The following is a 22,056-nucleotide window of genomic DNA, read 5'->3' as shown; positions in this document are numbered from 1 at the left end:
GATGAATTAAAAAAAAAATAACACCTGACTTGAAAATACACAAAACAATATCCAATTTCCTTCTCCAGCAGGCACAGTGGATTGCATAATGCAATGTTTACTCTGGAAATGAGTAAAGGATGTTGGTGGGAAGTGATGGAAAAACCTCAACTGCCAAATGCAACGCTCCCGGGTGAGGACATTGACGTGGCCTTGGGCAAAGCCTGGGGATCTCAAGGCCAGCTCCACCTGTTCAGCTGAACACCTGGGAAATGCCTCGGGAAGAAAGGGGCCTGACCCAAGGAATACTGCATATAAAATCCCTGATCATAAATATTAAAGCTGTGTCTGGGACCCAACAGCCACGAACAGCGAGAACTCCTAGACCGAGGAGCGGTGAGACTTCACTTTCCAGCGCTTGGACCTCACCCGGAAAAAAAAGTACATGATCATTAAAAACAAGGAGGATGCCACGTAGAGGATGACACACAGACTCATGTCGAGGTTGGAAAATCCAATCCCCAGGAAGGACACAGCCTGCCTGGTCCCTTTGAGGCTCACGGATGCAGCTGCGTTTTTGCCGCTACCTTGGACAGCTCCAGGATTTCCCATTGGATTCTCCAGCGCCTTGGAGCCTGGATCTCCTGGGTTCTCCTTATCCTGGAGCTTGTTTTCTCCATTTCTCCCCGAGTTCTTCTGCAGGTTTTTGTCTTTCACCTCCCTCGTGTCTCCCTGCTCGTTGTCACTGGGGTCAGTCTGGCTCTGGGTGTATTTATAGAGGATGTTTTCACTGCTGTAGTGGGATTTCAGGAATTGCAGGACTTGGTCTTCATTCCAGCTGTGCAGCCCTTTGACTTCTTCATGACATGCAGGACAAATGTCTGGAGTTGGCCACTGAACTTTGGGGAATTTTGGATCTTCAGTCAAATCACCTAATTGGGAGGGGAAAAATATAAATGGAAAAAAGTCAGGAGGAATGAAGAGGGAAAGCTGCACCACCAGACACTGCCCAGGGAGTGCAGGGAGCTTGGCATGAAAAGCCACAGCACAATAACTGAATTAAACAAACAAATCTGGAGCTTCTCTCATCAATTCTGACCCCAAACATTTCATAATACAAACACTAACTCACAATTATTTCCCTTTCCTCACAGTAAAAGCTGCAGCATTTCAATCCCAAGCCCAAATCCTGCAATTGCTGCTTTTAGGAGGCAGGAACACACAACAGCCTGGGCCCTGCAGGGTTAACCTGAATTATGGTGCAAAACAAACTGCTCTTTTCACTCCTTAATCCCTGTTTTCTGCCTGGTTTGCAAGAGCAGCTCCAAGGCCAGACACTCAGATATTTTCATTTTCTGTGTTGTGAACCATTCCATGCCAAGCTTGCTTTTCCACAGCTCTGCATCATTACCAGAACAAATTGTTTGCAGTATTTTAAAAGCCATGTTCATGTTTAAGATGTATTTTTCAGCTAAAAACCAAGTCTTTAAATATGTGACACTGTCTTGAATTAGATCTAATTTTAACATTTCAGATGCTCACAGCTCTGGCCACGTTTCTGAGCTGAATACTGCAGCTGGTCTCACATTTTGCTCTAAAAAATGATATTTTAAAATGTGAATGGAGATCATTTTTAGAAAAAATATCTCCACCTGGTAAAACCCCTAATTTATTAATCTGATTAGTACACTAGCACTTAAAATATTTTAGAAATAATAATATTGCATTTTATTATAATTTCATTATTTTTATTATTTTTAAAAGCAGGAAGCTTCCCCATGATTTTGGGTAAAAAAGGGATTTAAAAGACATTTTAAAATATTTGTCTCCTTGATATTTACGAGCACAAGAGCAAATTGGCTTTTTTATCCTAAGGATCACTCAGTAATCAATTTGTTTCAATAAAAATGCAGAAACAAAATGTGTTACAGCAAGGTTACAAACAGAAAACTCCCTGTACTTTGTGTTTTCCTGCCAAAGAGGGGAATGCTGTAAATCCTGTGCATTCCAAAGGAACAGGGAATAATTCAACAGGGCAGAGCCACATCCAGGCCCCTCCTGACCCCCACCCCAAGGTGTTTGCACTGACCAAACATCATTTCTCACACAGCACCACAAACACAGATGCAGCTTTTAAGGGTGAAAATACATCACTGTCCCACAGAGAAATTTTAGCAAACTGAAAAAGCGTAATTTAACATTATTATTTATTCCAGTGTGTTTATACTTCTTACTAAAAGGGTATTTTAGCTGGCTGCTGCATCACCTAAATCAATATCCATGTGAGTTTTCCAATACCTTAATGTTCTAAATAAGTGCATTGCTCCACACTTGGCCACTCCAAATCCACAGGAGTTGCCTGTTACAGGAGCCAAAATTAGAGGATGTTTTTATTTAATCTCTTATTATTTACCTTTTTTCTCCTCAGAGAAAGGAGGCAAACTGTTTGTACTCACACCAGTATTTAATTCTTCATAAATCTTGGGAATGCAGCAGGAGCACAATATGAACACAATGTAGCATATTGAAATTGTAACTAATGCTGCATTACCCAGATCCATAACAGCAGACAGGGATTTAGTGCAAAGAGAAACCAATTTTCTTTAGTGCTTTAGTTACTTGATACCTCCATAACAGAATGGATTAAACACAACCAGTATTTTAACAGCACTTTCAACTGAAAACACAGGGATCTGGAGGGGGCACAGATTTCCTTTATACAGTAATTTTATTTTATTCAGCTGCTGATCTGCCAAGAGTTGAGGCTCTTTTATCCTGAGGAAGCCCCTTGTTCAATTGCCATCATTTTCCAAAACAAAACAAAGGCAGGTTTTAACCCTAAACTGCTACAGAAAAAAAATGCAATTATTTTTTTATCCACTTCTAAGCAGCTGAATTGCTTCTTAGATTTGTGCTCCAGAAAGAGCCTCACCAAGCAACAGGTGAAACCTCAGAAGAAACCAACAGGTGAAACCTCAGAAGAAACCAACAGGTGAAATCTCAGAAGAAACTATCTCTGATAATGTTGTTTTTCATTCTCTACCAGCCCTGGTTCCTGAGTTTCTCCCCCCTACCTGCCAGCCTGTTGTTGACCACGTTGTGCTTCTCCCAGAGCCACAGAACAGCCTGGTCCAAGCTTTTCACAGAATCCATGGATTCCTTGGCCATCTCCTCGAAGTGCTGAGCACAAGCCTTGCACCCAAAGAAGTGCTGGATGTATCTCCTCATCACCTGCAGCACGATTTGGGGGTTGTCCTCAAGGCCTGCAAGACAAGGGACAGACTCAGCTCCAGCAGCAGGGAAGGGAAGGGGAAGGAGGAAAGGAAAAGTTGCTCCCTTCTTGTTGCATAGAATTGACACCTGAGCTGGAATGAATCTGGAATTAATCACTTTTGCAATTTGAAGTGGCTGTTTGAACCACTTCAGCCTGTACAACTGTGCTCAAAGCTACCCACCACCAAATAAAAGTCAAGTGGTCTCCACAGAGGAACTTCTCCTTTCAGAGTATCTTAAAATTTCAGGGGAAAACCAAACTTAATGAAATCCAGACATTATTTTTATCAGAGAACATTGTGAAATTGTTAAAATATACAAAATTCACACTTGGTGTATGTCACAGCTCCTGTGGAATTGGAGATTTTCTCCAAGTTCTTGCCCAATATGTAAATGAATGTTTATATTATGCCTTCACCTCTATATTCATGGCCAGGCACTGAAGTTATGGTGACTTTGCTACTGAAAAATCAGGCGTCAAACCCCCTCTTGGTGAGTCCTGCACAAGGTGCCTGTGAGGGCTGTTTGTTACTCCTCAATCCTGAGGAATTAGAGAGCACCAAAATCTCATTAGAATTATTAATTCCAAGGCTTTTTTGGCAGGCTCTGAATGCACAGAGCAGCTGCTGGAGAATAAATCAGCAATTCCTCCTAAAATAAACACAAACACGTGATTCTTTTTGTAACATTCACATTTCCACACTAAAGATAATGCAAAAGAATAATGAATTGTGCAGGAAGATGAGGCCTGCACAGGTTGAGAACTTTGTGGCCTCTCTTGTGTCAGCAGGCAGCTCCTCACATCTCTAAGTGCCTTGAAAACCTGATATAATTTGTTGAAATCCTAATGGTTTCATCTCTGTCGCACAGAATTTCTGATTCATGCTTAATTGACCCAGTAAATTATGTCAAAATGTATTTAAAAATGTCCTGTGTGTTACCACGAGCACACACTTGTCAAATTAAACACATTTTATGGTGCAGATTGATCAAATTACAGACTCCTGCTGCTGAACACCACGAATAATTTACTATTGCTTTGTTTTCTTGGGAAAAAAATCAACAAAACCTGCTCAAACTATCAGAGCACTCATCTGTTATAGATATGGGAAATATATAAAGACTGCTTTATTTAGAATGACAACAGGATATTCTTAAACAGAGCAGCAAAAAGAAGTATTTAAAGCAAAAGAAATACTAAAAAAACTCTGATTTCTCCTCAGTCATTCAATGTCTGTGATTGAACAGACATGTATAAATAAAAGGTATGAGATTAAAGCAGATTAAATTACTGCATTAAAAGGAAGGCTGGGAAATTATTTTGGAAGTTAAATGAATTTCAAGCAGAACAGTTTTACCATTTATACTGAAATATGTATTTAGGAAAAACAATAAACACAACCAGCAAATTATTTCTTTGTGGAGATACAAGAGATTCATACACAAATTTAATTTCATCTGATCTCCTGTGCAATGTTACACACTTGAAAATTCATTCTGTGGGGAAATCTGTCAAATTCAGCACTAGATTTAAATGCCAGATAATTTATTATAAAATCCACAGTCCTGTTCTATTCACACCAAGACATCCTGTTACCTAAAACCACATTTCTTGTCATGAAGTGTGCTCAGGAAATGATTTCTACAATGATTTTACACATCCCTGGCTGTGAGTCCTGAGTTCCTTTGGATCCCTCCTGTTACTCCCACTGCAGGTTCAGATTTTCCTGTCCTATTTCCTTTCCTATTCCTATTTCCTATATTAAAATGTATCAAACATAACCCAATAAAATCATTTTATCAAGCCAGCCACAGGGAGTTCACCCAGAGTGCCAGGCCCTCGAGCAGAGGCCACGACCAGGAGAAATCCATCTGCTTCAGAAAGCAAACAATTGCAAAATGGCTCATTTTGGTTGTTTTTCTTTTATCAGCCCCGAGATGAATCTTCTGTTAACATCTGCCATGTATCATTGTGTAATCCTCCTTTTTTCTTTCCTCCCAAACTACTGCAATTCAGGGTAACCCTAATCTTTAAAGTGGACAAGAACCATAAAACCCTACCTGTGGTGGGAAGGATTAGGGAGTACATCATGCTTTTTAGTAGATGGGATTTAAACAAGCAATAAGGAGAGGAAAACCTCCCAAGACATAATCCCACAGTCTCAGACTGACCCAATTCTTTCACCATAAGAAGTGATCATCACATATCTGGCCCGATTTACAGCCAGGGTTAACTGTGCCAAAGAGTTCTCAGGTCCTACAATGTTATTTTTAACTTCAGGCTCGTGCCTGAAACACACAATTTGAGGGGAAATTTTGTGTAGTTAAATATTAAGAATTAATAGACTTGATCAGAACACTTTGGGACTAAAAAGGGGAAATTTAAGTTATGCAGGATCCTGCTGAACAGCTCAAAATCCTCCAGCACAAACCCCTCAAACTCACTGCACTAAATTGCAGAAATTCAATCTACTGCCCCATGAAAAACAAACAAAACAGTGAAACAAAAATCAACAACAGAATGATTTGCAATAAAAAATGCCTGTTCTGCAGGAGAATTATTCAGATTTGAAGGATTTTCACTCTGACTGCAAATAATGCTGGACAAATGCATGGATCTATAATGTGAAATAATAAAATCCTTTAAAACATACAATCAACAAATGGTAAATTGAAAATTTCTGAGGTTTATGATGTCCATGTAGAATTCTCATATTCCTTGGAAAAGACATTTAAAATGCTTTAAATGAAAATGAAATAGAATTGTAACCAAACAAAGCACTGTCCTGGCAAGAATAAAACCCAAACTTTTAGCATTAGTGATTCTATTTTCATTGGGTGAGGAGAATAGGTTTTATAACCAGCATGTTTCTTAAACAGGAATCATCACCAGAATATTAACACTCAGCTTCACAAGATGCTGCCAGTCTAAAAATGAGCAATTTTACAGAGTGCTGGCAAAGCTGTAAATCACTGCAGGGATTAATGACAGGTACATTCAGCTGGAAAAAAAATAAACCAAAAAGTTGCAACATGCAGTATTTAAGAAATAACATTACAGAAGGATCAGCTAATGGTTGTACATCTTTTATAGCTACTAAACTGTATGCTTAAACCTAATTTTCCACAAATTTCATTCCCAGTGCAACCTCAGGTAACCTGAATCATTTTCATCCCTTTTCAGGGAGCTCAACATTTCTTTGCTTGAAATTCTCTTTCTTTTTTTTCCTTTTTCTGCTTTATTACTCCCAGCTTTAGGGCCACACACTTTATTTAGCACACTTCCAAACCTTCCTGCTGCAGCCAAGCTCTGACCCCTGCTGGTGCAGCCTTGCAGCCACTCTCCTCCACAAACTGATTCCTTGAGGATTTACACACCAAAAATTATTTGCTGCTCACCTGTGTTTAGCAAAGCTTTTGGTCTCAGTGCAGCCTGAACAGTGAGGGTATGGAACAGCTTCCAGAGGGAGCAGCTGTAGCCCCTCAGCTCTGGTCTGCTGCCCTGGCAGCCAACCCACTGCACTTTCCTGGGGAGAAATATCCCAGAAATCTGCAAAAAAAAGAGATGTATTTAAGGTATGTGCTGCTCTGGGGTCTAAATGTATCACTGAGAGTGGCAGCACTGCTGATCCCACGTGGAACTGAGTGATCCAGGGTAAAGAACAACAAATGGCTTTCTGCACTTGGTAATCAGTTCATGCTTCAGGCAAACACAAACCCTCATGTCTGAGATACTCTGAAGCATCACTATAAAACTCATCCCTTTTGGACAAGATACAAATTGTTCAGTCATTGACATCAAAACCTACTAAAATCAGTCTGACAGAACACACAAAGTAGTTTAACCTTTGAAGATTTTTATTTTTTTTTAAGAATACAACACATGAAAATATTCCTGTACATTGACAGAGCTCCCCTGGGCACATCCAAGATTCCCTATTACTCCACAAAGTTTACAGAGTAAAGCCTTAACTGGCTGTAAAATTCCATATTATTTCTTCTTGTAACAAAGGCACTCCTTATTAATTACACCTGAAATCCAGTGCAAGATTTTAGTTTCTGAGACTTTTCTCTCCTCTTCCTAAAACACACAGAAGGCTTTCAAAATTCAGGCAGAAATCACAAAGAAATTGTGAAGTTCTGTGCAAAAACAACCCTCTGGCAGGGCTTTGCCAAAGTGGGCTGGGATTCCAGCAGGGAAATTAGAGAGTATTTGGGGAAACTCTTCAGGAATAATGCACATTTCAGTGGGAAAATTTCCCATCACTTAAACTCTGACCTTCAAGAGAATCCTGCTGACAGCAGGCACAGCAAAGTCAGAAATATCCTCTGGGAATCTTGCATCCCTGGGGATGACATTAGGGAACAAGTATTGCTTGCTCATTATAAAACCCAGCCAGGATTGAATGTTTCAATTCTCTCATTTCAATTTCTTTGTGTGGATGTGGGTTGTTTTTTTCTGCTAATGATTTCACTTTATTTCCATGTTAACCTTCTTATAAGTGCATTATGACTGGGGGAGCAGCAGTAAGTGATGGCTGAGATTGATATAGAATCTTATCCTTTCCTAATGCCCTGTTTTATGCTGGAACTGGGAACAGCTTACCCGCATTTTGTTGTTGACCAGATCCAGGATAGCATCATAAGGGATTTTGTCTAATGGAAGGCTCACCAGCCACTCCTGCAAGGTCTCTAACAACTTCACCACAGGCTGACGGCCAGGAAAAAGCTGAGAAAAATAAAAAAACAAACTATGAAAAAACCATTTTCAAGCACAAATCTCATTAGCAATGAGACGCTTTTGGTTTTATCCCAATGTTTTTGCTGTCTGTAAAATGCTTCATTCTGTTTTCTGATGAGCAAATTAATTACTTGTTATGCTTGCAGGAAAAAGCCATCTCACACCAGATTTCGCTTACAAAATTCAATAAGTTTTTTTGCGCAAAATGTTAAAAGTTTTTAAAATTTTAAAGTTTTTAGCAGGCCGGAATGCTACAGAACAACTTGACATTACCTAGGATTTCACATTAAGGTAATTCAGTTCAGAATGTTGCTCAAAACAGAATACAACACCTCAGTGAAACAGAGGGCTGAAATCCTTCTCATTTTTGGAAGATCAATCACAAAAATCAGCTATTTTCAGTCAGATTTCTGTCAGTTTAGGAGCTGTTATCCAGAAGAACATTTTCCTTTCATGTGTAACAGTGATTTCCAAAGGGATCTGGAATCAGAACTTACAGGAGCCACAGCCTGGCAGATGAGTGTGAAGAACTGAAAATCAGTGGTAAGGCCATTATTTTACAGATTATGGCAGATTTCTGCTATTTCATAGCAGAAATGCTATTTTGCTTTAATGAGGGTTGGAATTATTAGAGAATTAAGTCAAGTATCTGTCATTCTTTAGGATCCTTTTAGAGAGAGCAGGATTTCAGTCATGAAAATTCCCCAGGAAGAAATCAGAGATCTCTGTGCCTTTGGATTGACCATCACCACAAACAGGAGAAGAATATAAAAGAATTCCTAACAGAAACACCTGAAAATATGAATGAGAGAAGTGAGGAAAGTGTTACATGACAAAAAAAATGCAAATAAAGGATGGCAACCCCTGGTGGGACAGGGCAGGGGGAGATGTGCAGGCACCTAGAAGAGAACATTCCCCATTTATCATCAACAGCCAGGGAACAAAATGACCTCAGCTGGGTAGGAACCACAGGGAAGAGCAGAGGATGCTCTGGGGATAATATGATGGGAAGATTAGCACCACACTTTCTTAAAGAAATGAGGCCAGCTGCAGATTTCTGGCCCCTGGTGGCTGCAGGGGGGAGCTGGCTGGGTAAGGAGCTGTCTGTCTGATTTTCAGATAAACCCAGATATTTGGAAATGGTTCATATAGGCCTTATTATTCCCTTAAGAATAAGAATTAAGAGTTATTGATTCACTTTTAAAAAATAAAACAGTATTAGCTACACAGGGAGTAAAAATAAAAATATATTGGTCATTTCAGGAAGCTGGCATTATAATGATTTAAAATTTTTTCAATTCATATCACATTATATGTATTTTCTTTTTATGCAAATGTAACACATAAGCATTTTAAATTTTTAAATACTCAATTATATTCAATAGCTTAGTTATTTTTGAATACCTATTTAATCAAAATCAGTCCCTCAATTATATTCAAAATTCAGACAGAAGCTTCTAACATCTCCAAATAGAACAGCATTTGCCAAGTATGCATTAATGAAATTCAAAAGTCAAGAATGAAAAACAAAGGTTGGTTTAATCCCACTGAGTAACAATAGCTACTTATCCTGAAAATCTGATAAATGGACTATATTTACAGTGTTTGTTCAATATGTTGCAGACTACTTAAGCTTTATTTAATTTTGAGCCCCCTAAGGTGAAATTAAATTGCATTTTAACCCTGCAAGTATGTCAGAACAGCAAACAAGACCTCAAAAATATCATTTCAATAAACCCAGCAGCCTCTTTTTTAAGCTACTGAGGATGCACACACTCGAACACTGTGCAAGACATTTTGAGAGACTTATGTCCCACGATAAATTTTCTGGTGGAGTCACTTCATGTTCCCAATCACAGCCCAGAGGCGCCTACCTTGGCAGAGATGGTGACAAAGTCCTTGAAGGTTTTCAGCTCAGCCCCCTCGAGTGCCTTGTGCGTGGCCAGCTCCACCCGGAGCAGGAAATGCAATCCTGACTCAAGGTCAGCCATGTAGAGCCTGGACCTGGAACACACATCAATCCTGGCAGCTCCTGCCCCTCCTTCCCTCCCCTCTCACCCAGCTCCAACTCAGAGAGGGGTGGCATTGAAGCCCCCTAGGGATGGCAGAGTCCTCCCAGCCTGAGGGGCACAGGCAGAGTTTGGACAACTGAAGCACTGCACAACATGGAGAAAGTTTTTTTTTTTATATTTGACTGAACTTTTTGCTTCCCAGCCAGCTTTACCTTGTAATGAAATTACAGCCCTGGTGTAAGGGAATTACAGCTCCTCTGCTGTGCTGACCACAAACAGGAACAGGACATCTCTGAACAACACACAGGGCAGGGGTGCAAACAGGACTGGAAATGTCACTGTTGGGAAGGACTGGATTAGAAATCCTTCCCAAATGCAGCAGTTTTGCTGCAGGTCCTTCATCTCCCAGTTAAAACACAGCACCTCTTAAGACAAGAGTTCTGACAGGTACAAGTAAACCATATAAACCAAATAAAACATTTCCCAAGTTCTTTCTCACAATGAAATATCTTCATAACTAAACCTGCTTTACAAAGTACAAATGCAGCAGGCACACAGCCCCAGCTTTCAGTGCTTTTCAGGCAGTGTGAGACAGAGCAATGGAACTGAACAAACAGAAGTTCAGAGAGCTCACACTTCTTGTAAGAGTTCAGCAGCATTGCTCTTGCTAAAAAAACAGAATTAAAAAACAAACATTGAAAAAACTGGCTGCTCCCACCTCCTAAATAACATGCAGAAAAGAACACATTAAAAGACAGAATCATCTATAATCATATATATTACACCTATAATTTAATTTAAGCCACAGACATATTCTGAATTTATCTCCTTAATTAATAAAGTACTCACTTAAATTATAAAAAACAGCAAAATTCTGCTTCAAGTTTGTTAAATAAAGAGACATCCACATGAATGCAGGAGGCTCTCCAAAAGGATCCTATTTAGAAGATACTTGGGGTGAAGATTCATGTCCACAAGATTTTGCCTTGCTGGAAAGCAGCTCAATTTAACTAAGTTGTTTTGCTAACTGAATGTTCCATATAAAGTATTTTATAATAGGCACTGAAAGAAGATGACACTAATAGTGTCCATGAAAGGAAAATAAGTATTATATTAAAGCACTCAGTCCCACATCTTTTCCATCTAAAGATGCTGAGGGATTATCTCTCTGCAAAGGCTTTGCATCCTTCTCTCACAGAGGCAAAGAGGGTGAAGATAAACCTCAGGGGATTTGGGGTGATAAACATCTTTTACAGTGACTTTAGTATTTTCTGTTATACTTGCATTTGACAAGCCCTTTTCAGTGGGGACTGTTTCACTACTGCACACACAGAGAATCTCCTACAGAAATGTTACAGCTTGGTATTTTACCCTGTATTTTTTCAGGGACACTGATCACTGCTTTCAGGTAGTGGGTGATAAGTCCTTGGTATTTTCAAGGTAATTGAATATTTCACAACACTTCTGGTAAAAGCATTCCTTCCAGAGCAGTGCAGACATTTGCTGCTAAAACCAAAATACCTCAGTAATTTCACCTTGAATTGTTTGAAAAGCTGTTCACGATTGAACTGGAGTGAAATGAAGTAAAATATGGAACTGCTCTAGGATTTTATAATAAATTACAGCACAGCCTCTCACATGGCAGGAAAAGGCTGCAGGTAATTTTTAATAACCAATTATAAAAATCAAGGGCATCACTTACTTATCAAACTCTTTCCACACCTTGATTTCTGTGCTCTCCTCTTTATTTTCTGGAGCAGGAAGCTGCAGTGGCAAAAGGAGTTTTTTCCTTACACCTGGCAGTGACTTTAAATATGAAGAAAAGAAAGACCGTAGAGGCTTCAAACTGCAAATGGACAAAGAGAGACCACTTTTAATCTCAGACTAAGTGAATGTCCAAAAAAGCAAATAACTCTATTTGTAAAATAAGATATTCACTTTAATTTATGTTTTACAGTCCTAGCAGCATGGCCTGTTTTGATACAAAGTGAAATGAAATAATGTTCAATTTATGAAAAACAAATCACTTGGGTTAGGGGTGTGAAATTCCATTCAAAATAACAACAAAATAACAAATGTTTATCCAAATGTCAGTTCACGTTACACAAGAAATGGGTTTTCTTAAGAACTTTGAAGCTTCATTTATTTTTTCCACTTTTATTCCAAAGTTTTATTCCTTTGAGAAGTATCACAGTAATAAATTGAAGTTATTAACAGGCACCAGTGACAAGTAAAAGTAGTATTAGTTCTTTTATTGATAATATAGGGAACACACAAGTTCAGGCACTATAATGTATTGATGAGGTGTCAGGACATCAAATCCTGACATTTTTATAAGTTAAGTGAACGTCCCCATAATCCTCAGACAGATAATTACTTACTTGTTAATTAATCCATGGCTGCCATTCGGCTGTATCAGGTAGCATGAGGGGACTGAGGTGACCCCCAGCTTCTCCAGGAAAGGTTTATCAACATTCAGGGCTCTCCTCACCACGATGTTTTCATACTGGATCAAGTCTAAGATAACCTGGGTAACGAGAGGATGCCATGAATTATACATTGTTCAAGGAACAGCCAATCTTGCAGGACAAGACACATAAAGAGGTGAAGTGCATCATCCTTTAAGGGCATCATTATGCTGTTTGCAGGAAGTTCAGCTATGGCTACTCTGTGCACAGAAACAATTTCACTTAAAGAAGATTTAGTCTTCTCTAGAAATTATTACTCCTATTTTCCTTTTTTTTAATTTTAGTTTTTCTTGGTCTATTCTGTTCTTTTCCTCCTTCCTTCCATCAGTGATGACACATGGCCTCCTTTTCTTCAGCAGTATGGGAAGGTTTGTCCATTTTGTCTTGTGTTGTAAACATGAAAACAATGCTATTTTCTGTTTCACTAATCTACTCCATAAAGCTCAAATACTACATAACACTAACAAACATTTTTTATCCTGAAAGCACACTCCACTTTGTGTTAATCAAATGACTCTGTCTTCCCCTCTAACTGTAGATAATAAAAACAGTGTGATAAAAAGCTGAGGAACTTTACAACCTTCACATTTCTTCAGTAATGCCCACTTGCATCACCACAGCAGCTCCCAGAACACAAATGCCTGGAAGGAGCCTGATCCCAAAGTGATTCCCACTCTTGGCAGCACAGCCTCCTCCACTCATGACACTGGCCAGGGGAAATGGTGCCCAATCAAATATTTTATTGGGAAACAAAACCTAAAGACCTCCACTTCCTCTGTGTTTCTGAACTGGGTAAATAATTTTATGCTATCAACTTAATTTCCCAAAATTTATATGTGAAGAAAGGGAACTGGAGAGCACAGATTATTACAAACAGTTGTCCAGAAGAATGAGTAATAAAAATGGTTCGCCAGTAGTAACAAAACAATAATGTAATCTGGCAATATTTTTGTTGTGATCTTTCAAAGTCTTGAAAGAAAATTGTGCTGAGAACGAAACTGATAAATTAACCTTCTACTAAAATAAGAATGAAAGAAAAGTCAGTATGACATCACATTCTTTTGTAAGCAAGTTCCTCTGTGTGAGTGAACACCAGAGCCCTATAAAATCCCTGGGTTTTATCATCCCCCAAACACGTGTGAGCTGCTCTAGTGCTGCATTCAGGGAGCTGTTGCTTGGCTAAATGAGCTCAAATCCAGCTGGTTTATGGTGACATCCAGTCACAGCCACTCTGTCCCTCACAAGTCCCACGTTACCTCTCGGCCCACGTAGGAGCTGTTGCTCTCAAACACAATGGCTGTGTAGTGGTGGCTGTTCTTGTCAAAAAGAGATGGGAGATCACTGGACCTTTGAGGAAAAGAAAAGGAATTCAGCACAGAATGCAATACACCCACTGTTACTCATGGAATTTCCTTTTACAATCTCATAGCAGAAGTCGTGTTTAAAAAAAAAACCAAAACAAACACTTTTAAAGATTTTTAATCTTTCACAGTCTATTTAACTGAGTAAATAGAGAGCAGCTACATTTGAAAACAAGGAACTTACAGCACTGGATCCAGTGGTGGGCAAGCAGGAGGTCTCAGCTCCTGGGAATGGTTCTGCAGGAAGTCAATCATCATCTGACGAAGTGTTTGCAGCTCCCGATCTCCTCCTGCTGAGAACAGGTTCCAAAAAAACACAACCCTTCAGAAAACTGGGGAAAAATGACTCACATGAAGGTTTGCTGTGCATGCTTTTCTGAGTCAGGTTTTTCCTTTAAATTCAGACTTAAAACTCAGCATACTATTTGGCTGAAGAAAAGGAACTAAGGATTTGGGCGTAGGATTTCATTTTAATGTTGCTGTGAGATCATATTTAAAAGCTGTCATCCCACCCTAAAATTAATAAAACTTCAAGACTTTTCCAAATGTATCCATCTGCCTGCCCTGCTCATTTTCTCTCCAAACAACTTCTCAATGTGAACATTTTCACAGTAGTTGCTGTGGGCAACTGCAGCAGGATAATAACCACAAATTAAAATCTGCCAGGGTATATTATTCCTACCAAATGGAGAGGCCATAAAGCCATGGAACAAGAGGAGGAAATAACTGAAGTGTGAAAATATTTTATTTGCTTTAAAAGAACCACATTAAAAAGCAGAAAATACTTCAAATGCCCAAGAGGTAAAACTAAGGTTCCCTTGTACAGGAAGGGTTAATGGTGCAGGTGGTCTCTCCTCTGACCTCTGGCCTTTTAAATGTTCATCCATGGAAAGGGACAACATTACTTTTGTCCCAGACAAACTACCTCAAGCTGTGATCCTGACAAACCCTGGGATAAGCCTATTTTCAGGGAGTCACCATCTGAATAGAGGCTCTCCCAGTGCAACTCAGGATGCCTGGAAAATGGCTGAGGGATCAAAAGTCAGGATTGAGTAAATTGGATCTCGTGCTGATGAGGAGTGTGGTAGGAAGAAAAGGGATTAAAAAAAAATTACAAGCCATTTGTGAAAATTAGGAGCTGCATAAAAAAAAAGGAATGTGATTCCTAAGTTTCTTGGAGAAATGTTTTGCCTGCCTAAAATGCTGATTAACACTTTGTAGAGTACTTGAAATATTCTGTCTTCAAGAGGTATTTAGTGTCCACTCCATCCCTGCCCAAAGGAACTGACAGGATTTTGCTGGTTGTGTGACACAGCCCTGGCTGACAGGAAAACTGCTCTGGGAATTTCTCACAGTAAAATGTTCTTACCTTGGTAATTTTCTCCAGTTGTGAAATGCTTTGTAAATGCTTTGAAGTACTGTGTGGGAGAAAAGAAAAGTCACTGTATCAGACAAAAAAGCCCAGTTTAGGAATTAAAAAGGCTTTCAAGTGTTTTTACTTTTACAGATCTAACTTCAAAACATTTTTATTTATCTGCTCAGGAGACAGTTTTCCCCCTTAACCTATGAGTTCCAAAAAGCTGCTTCTCACCTACCTGAGGGCAAGAGGAAAAATCCCTTAATGCATAATTCAATGGTGTGTATTGATCCTGCACTGCAACCATTAACAAATGAACTGATCACCAAATCTGTGCTACCAACTGTGTGTGCACTTGGAACACTATTCACATTTTCCCAACTCCCTCCAGTGGCTAAACAGGAGATCTAAGGGAGCTTAGCTGCCTTCTGCTACAAAAAATAACATGGAAAAGATTCTGCGTTTAATAAAGAGGATAACACAATTTACACCTAAAACTTTGGAGAGTGAAAGAAAATAAAAATATTGCTTTTACCATCAGGGTGAAAGATCACAAATGCTACATTGAAATGTCTCCTGTTCCCTCTCCTGTCATTACAAACAGATTATTCAACCTTCTCCATCCACCACATTCTGCTCATACTTAATAATGTGATTAACACAGACTGACAGAGAAGGTAAAAATTGCATAAAAATGAACAATGGCAGATACTTTTGGCTAACGTGGCATCCTCTTTAAAATGCAGTTTAAGTATTTTATGATGAAAAATATTAAGTTAATCGCAAAAATAGCGAAGGATCTATCAAAGGTAAATTTTTAATTGGTCATGCAATCAGCTGTTTTCATGTGGCAGTTCCAATGTGCTCCCTTTACTTTCATACACCAAAACAAAAAACATTATTAATAATCCCATAACAGCGGAATTTGAAAAATATTTATACAAATGGTTATTATCTAATAAATCTGGTGAAACTAGGGATTATATTCATGTGATAAGATGATACTTTACAGAATGATCTCTTCTCTCAATAAGAATTTTTCAGATTCAGAACTGAATAACTGCTCAAAACAGCTACATCAGCTCTTGCATTCACAAAACCCCCACCAAATTAATATTTTATCAACTCTGCAATTTTCTTAGCAAAGCAAAGAAAGCTACAGAACAATGAGTGACACAGTTTAATTACTAGAAAACATGCATCGTCTGCCTAAGGCAGGATGTTCTGCACTTACCCTAAGAGTTGGGTAATAGTGAATCCCATATTCTTTGCACGTCTCATAGTTCCCTTCTTCCCCACAGTCCAGCACTCCAACTCTAATTGCAGATTCCCAGTCTGCAAACAAAGATATCTTTCAATTTTCAGCAGGAGAGACCACGGATCCCAGCTGATGAATTACCTTGCTTCCCATGGAAACCAGCAGCAGGACTCTGAGAGATTCCAGTGGCATAAAAATCCAGCCCTGGGTCGATTCTCATTTGCCATTCATTTCCATCCCCCAGTGTAACACAATCTACTGATTTTTAAAATAACTAAAACCTCCCTGTTTTTCTTGGCTGCATCAGTGTTTTCCATGCACCTGAACAAGAGGAATCCCAGCACACAATGCAGCAGTTCCAGGGGTGAATCCAGGAAGATGAAATCAGGGCCAATCCAACACTTGCAAGGAACTGGATTGAATTCCTCAGCTTTTCCCATTAGCTGTGCTCATAAAATAGAGCATGCAGAATGTATATAACTGAATAAAATTCATCCAGCAGTTACTCATCCACATGGATGTCAATTACAAACCCATAAATTTGATGCACCTTGTATTAGAGTTTTTTTAACAAGCTGCTTTTTCTCCAACTTACAGTTTTCTGAGAGGCCTCAGAATTACAAACAACTCCAGCTCATTGTAGTGTCTGCTGAAAGCTGCATTTATCTGGCAGTATTGTTCAGAAATGCCTTAGTTATACCCCCCAAAATACCAGAGTTTAAGCAGAGTGCGTAATAGTTGAGTTTGAGCATCACTCTGACTTTCCTTTATAGCAATAGCCACAAGAGTTCAAGGATTTCCATAAATATGCTTATATAACTTCAATAAAAGCTTTCAACTAACTTACAGCTTTTTCCTTCTCTTTTTGCTGGGAATTTATCTTTTTGAGCCAGCCTCTGCTGCAGCAATCACTTTAAGGAAGAACCACTCCAAGAGAAATCTTAGACAGCTGCTTTTTAAAGCAAAGTTAAATCAAACCCGCCGTGGGCAGAATTTGAAGGTCCCCCACAATTCCCAATAAAATTTAAAAAGCACTAAAATTAAACTTGCTTTTACAGCAAAGAGCATGACAGCTTCATCAAGTTCAAGAGCTGATGGACGGTTCTGGTCTGTGAAATTTAGCTTGACCTTTACTTGTGTTTGGAGGAGGCCAGGGCAGCTGATGGAGAGGTTTGTGCTGAACATGCCAAGAGCTGAGCGGGCACCAGGAGAGCTCTCAAACACGCTGGAGCAGATGGGCACCCATTCACAGCAGCACAAAGGACACAACAGCCCATTTCATCAAATAAAACGCAAAACACAAAAGAAAAGTTTGGCTTCTGGTTATCTCCTTCATTCAACTTTCACCACTCCTCCTCCTTTTTCCACCTGTCTGGATCCTCCTCCACGCCATGAATGGGAGCTCTCTGAACTCAATGCAAATAACCCCGCACAACAAAGCAGCCCCACCCCAGCTAAACACCCGGGTTAAAGAGCACCAGCTGGGATGTGCTGCTTAGCATTCCTGCTGCTGGAAACGGAGCTGCTCCTTTCCAAGGGGTGCCCGAGCTGCTGGAGGGCACAGCTGACACTCCGGAGTTACTGCGGCACTGCAGGCTGGGCTGGCTTTTTTCAAAATGCTGATTAATTTCAAATTAGCATTAGTGGTTTTGAAATACTGACTCGCAAGCGATGGGAAAGAGGCAGATGAGGGATGCATTAACCAACAGAATCTCTGTTTATGCTAAACAAGCTCCAGTGAATGACAGGGCTGTGTTGGACAAACTGGAATCCTGCAGGTGGGTCAAACCTCCCACGTGAGAAATGCCACAAGGCATTGACCAGAGAATTACAAGGAATTCACTTCCTTTCCATAAACCTGGCTGTTCTCCATCAGGAAGTCTCAGTCAGGGGGGCAAAAGGCTCATCACAGGCACCTCTCTCTCACAGCTACTTGAGAGTTGCCTGTTTTGACACTTGGCTGTTTCCTGAACCATGACAAGGTGACTGCAGTTCCCCACCAAATGTGTTCAAAGAACAGTTTCAAGCAGGAAATCATTATTATGGATTTGAAACAAAACCTGCTAAATTTGGACAGTTACTCCAAATCCTGAGGAGTGAACTTATTCTGTGTATAATTCACAGGTTGTCCTATGTGGGATTTCCAAGGGTTTGTTACTACACATCATTCCAGCCCGTATATATTTTGCTGGATAAACTTAATCATCTTTTAGACAGAAAAAGGATAATTAACTCTAATGGCCACTTTGGCCACTGCTGTAATAAAATGAAATGTGTGATTAGAAAAGCATCAGCACTGACTGAGCTTAAAGCCTGTTCTGAGAGGGAGTATCAAAACAAAAACATAAATTACACAAAAGCAAGCACTGATCCTGTTTTTCAGGAGGATTATGTTCTGCTGTGAAGGCTGCAATGGTAGTATTGCCAAGACTTAACAAATGAGAAACAAAATTAAAATTATGCCTATTAGCACAGGCCTTTTTGGACAAAGCTGTTGCACCAATTTAACTGGATTTTGTTTGGATACCAAATCAGCAAACATGACCCCAGTGATCTAGGAGTTCCCTAATATAAAATCTGCAACCTCAAGGGTATCCTTTAATATCCTAGCAGATGAGTAAATATCTTTGAAAAACAAATGTTAAGACAGATTAAGTGGGCAAAATGTTTTGGGTTTGGTTTCTTTGATGAAGCTACCAATGAAAAGTGTGACTGTTCTCAGTCTCCTAAAATCCATTCATCCAACTTGAAAATGGAAACATTTGGCTGACAAATAACACCAAAAGCCAATAGCATTTGCTGGTTGTGCCAATGTCCACAAACATTCAAAATCCACTTTCTAAATGAAAGTTTTCATAAAAACTCAATGGATTAAAGGAGAGAGAGGCCTTCACCTGATTGCAGTGATACAAGTGCATGACAGCATCTGCAGTTACCATGTCTGCTGGTGAGAATGAAAACATGTATTTGAAGAAGTCTTTACAAGTCACAAAGGTATCACACTGCTGTCATCCTGCCTAAATCCCTGTCCTATTTTGACCAAAGCTCTGGCCAGTTTGGGCTCCTCATGCTCTCCACTGCTGTGCTCAAAGACCTCCTTGTCACTTCAAAGAAGGAGAAGATCCAATATTATTCTGGTCATGAGCAGATGAAAGCAGGAGAGAAAATGTTACATAAACTTATGCAAATTAAACAGAAGAAAGTTACTGGTTTATAAACAAACCCTTCATGCAAGCAAGAAGCATTTGAAGTGCTCTGAAAACCATGACAGTTCTGTGTTTCTCTGCTTTTTAGTTTTTGCTCACCAATCACAATTCCTCAGAGTGTGATGCACCTGTTTTAGGGTGGGTTTCCATTTCCACAGATCTAAATGCACACCTAATACTTCACCTACATTTCATGTGAGCTGTTAATGCTTTTCAGAGTGTCACAGAATGGCCAGAGCTCTTCAGTCCCTCTCAAAGTGAAACCACAAGTGCATTAAAAACTGCTGTATCCATCCTGGAAACATCTCCTGGGTGAAATGTGAATTAAGAGTAGTTTAAAAGCCTTTTACACTGCTATATTAAGCATAACATTTCCTACAAATCTGATCTCAGGTTTCCTCCCCAGCAGAAGTACTGAACTTTAATTGATACCTCAGGGGCCCGTTTGTTTCCTTAAATCTACAAATAAACTCTTCAGCACTTGCCAAAAAAACTGACCAGGCTAAGAGACAGCAAGGCAGGTCCCTCAGCATAAGTTATAGATGCCACCATTACTTTTAAAGTCACTAATTCATAAATCTGAAAACCTGGTTCTCACTTTGCTTGATTTTTGTTTTACTTTCTGGTGGTTCTTTTCCCCCTTCGAGCCCATCCACACCACACTGAATTTGCAAGATATAAATCAAGTGTGTGCACGGCCTCTCCAGTACCACATTATTTTTTGCTTATCTTCTGAAACAAGCTGCTCTCTTTATAAAACATTTAGAAGATCAACATTGTGCCTTCAGCAGTTCAGTGTAAACAAACCTCGGGTTCACAGGGACACTTACATGCAAACCACACTGCTGTGTGCACGCAAAGTAATATTTTATGCCTGGATTCCTTCAAAACCTTTAATTTGGAAGTGGATGGAACACCATCCACCCCTTGCTCTGTCCCATGTGCTATTTTGGCTGTGTGGCAGCACCAGAGCAGGGGATGAGGGTGATGCTCACACTCCAGAGCAGGGGATGAGGGTGATGCTCACATTCCAGAGCAGGGGATGAGGGTGATGCTCACATTCCAGAGCAGGGAATGAGGGTGATGCTCACATTCCAGAGCAGGGGATGAGGGTGATGCTCACACTCCAGAGCAGGGGATGAGGCTGAAGCTCACACGCCAAGGCCCAGCAGCTCACACAACCCTCGGCACGCGTGGATGGCCCACAGGTGACACCGAGGCCCCGCGGTCCCCCAGCCCAGCGCCCCGGGCACCGCCAGGCACCGCCGCGGCCCTGCACCGGCCCCGGGCACCGCGGGAGGCCGCGAAGGGCCGCGGGACAGCGCCGGGCCGGCGGGGCCGTGCGCGGTGACCCGCTCCGAGCCTCACCTTTGACGTCCCCCGCCAGCGCTCGCCAGGTGGGCGCGAAGGCGATGCAGTGGCCGCAGGACGAGCTGTAGAACTGCACCACCCAGGCGGCCGAGGAGTTGAGCAGCGCCGGCCGCACGGAGCCGGCCGTCAGCACGGTCAGCGGGTCGTGGCCGGGCCGGTACAGCCGCGCCGTGGCGGTGGCCGCCAGCAGCACCAGGAGGAGCACCGGGAACAGCACCGGGAACAGCACCAGTGACGGCCCCGGGAGCGGGAGCAGCGCCCGCCGGCCCCCGCCCGCCGCCGCCATGTTGGGACGCGCGGAGAGGGGCGGGGCGGGCCGCGCCATAGCAACGCGCCGGCCATGGCGGCACGGCCTGAGGGCGGCGGGGATGTCCCCGTTCCTGAGGGGAACGGCGGGCAGCCCGTGTTCCTTGGAGGAGCCGGGATTGTCCGTGTTCCTCAGGGGACCGTCCTGTGTCCCCTGAGGGGATCGGGAGGTGTCCCGTGTCCCCTGAGGGGTGCGGGGATTGTCCGTGTCCCTGACGGGACTGTCCGTGTCCCTCAGGGAAGCAGGGACCGTCCGGTTTCACTGAGGGGAGCTAGGACTCTCCGTATCCTCTGAGCGTGAAAAATACGGAACATATAATTTTTTATTAAAAAAGAGTGTTCTTTGATATTTGATTCAATCCGTGAAACAGAGCAACCAACAAGCTCCAAGTGCTAGAAAAGCGCTCGTCGCCAGAGTGGCCAGGCACAGGAACAGGTTGCCCAGAGAGGGTTTGGAGTCTCCCTCACAGGAGATATTCCAGAGCCATCGGACACGATCCTGTGCTCTGGGATAACCCTGCTGGACCAGGAGCTTGCACTGTGGTCCCTTCCTTCTGTGAGATCACTCGGTGGCCAAATTTTTGCGATAATTTATATAAAAAGAGAAGTTTTGACTTCACGAGTCTTCTGGCTGAGCAGAGATGAAAGCAGGGCAGCCTTTGGGTCGGGAGCTCTTTCATCCCTAAGCGCCTCTCTCGGCAGGGAAGAGCCTTTCTCCTCAAAC

At 41.2% G+C, this 22,056-nt stretch overlaps 1 protein-coding gene across 1 annotated transcript; it reads right to left on the bottom strand.

Moving 5' to 3' along the window:
* Positions 1-360: 360 nt before the first annotated feature.
* Positions 361-21,351, bottom strand: QSOX2 (quiescin sulfhydryl oxidase 2). Its single transcript, XM_039730639.1, has 12 exons — positions 21,024-21,351; positions 16,426-16,526; positions 15,204-15,252; positions 14,019-14,124; positions 13,730-13,820; positions 12,387-12,532; positions 11,708-11,851; positions 9,868-9,997; positions 7,859-7,981; positions 6,652-6,802; positions 3,054-3,242; positions 361-911 (listed from the first exon to the last, which is right to left on the bottom strand). Exons 1-12 carry the CDS (start codon positions 21,349-21,351, stop codon positions 361-363), a joined length of 2,109 nt encoding a protein of 702 aa, XP_039586573.1.
* Between the last annotated feature and the right edge of the window lie 705 nt (positions 21,352-22,056).

Source organism: Passer montanus, unplaced genomic scaffold (genome assembly GCF_014805655.1).
Source record: "Passer montanus isolate IOZ18808 unplaced genomic scaffold, ASM1480565v1 scaffold73, whole genome shotgun sequence".
Lineage (NCBI taxonomy): Eukaryota > Metazoa > Chordata > Aves > Passeriformes > Passeridae > Passer > Passer montanus.
This window is presented reverse-complemented; position numbering and strand designations above follow the sequence as displayed.

Excerpts from the sequence above, each read along its gene's own strand:
- QSOX2 (XM_039730639.1), bottom strand. The coding sequence starts at position 21,351 with ATGGCGCGGCCCGCCCCGCCCCTCTCCGCGCGTCCCAACATGGCGGCG. Across the intron at positions 6,803-7,858 it reads TGGTCAACAACAAAATGCGG|ATTTCTGGGATATTTCTCCC; the intron begins GTAAGCTGTTCC and ends TTTTTTTTGCAG. Across the intron at positions 3,243-6,651 it reads AAAAGCTTTGCTAAACACAG|GCCTTGAGGACAACCCCCAA; the intron begins GTGAGCAGCAAA and ends CTTGTCTTGCAG.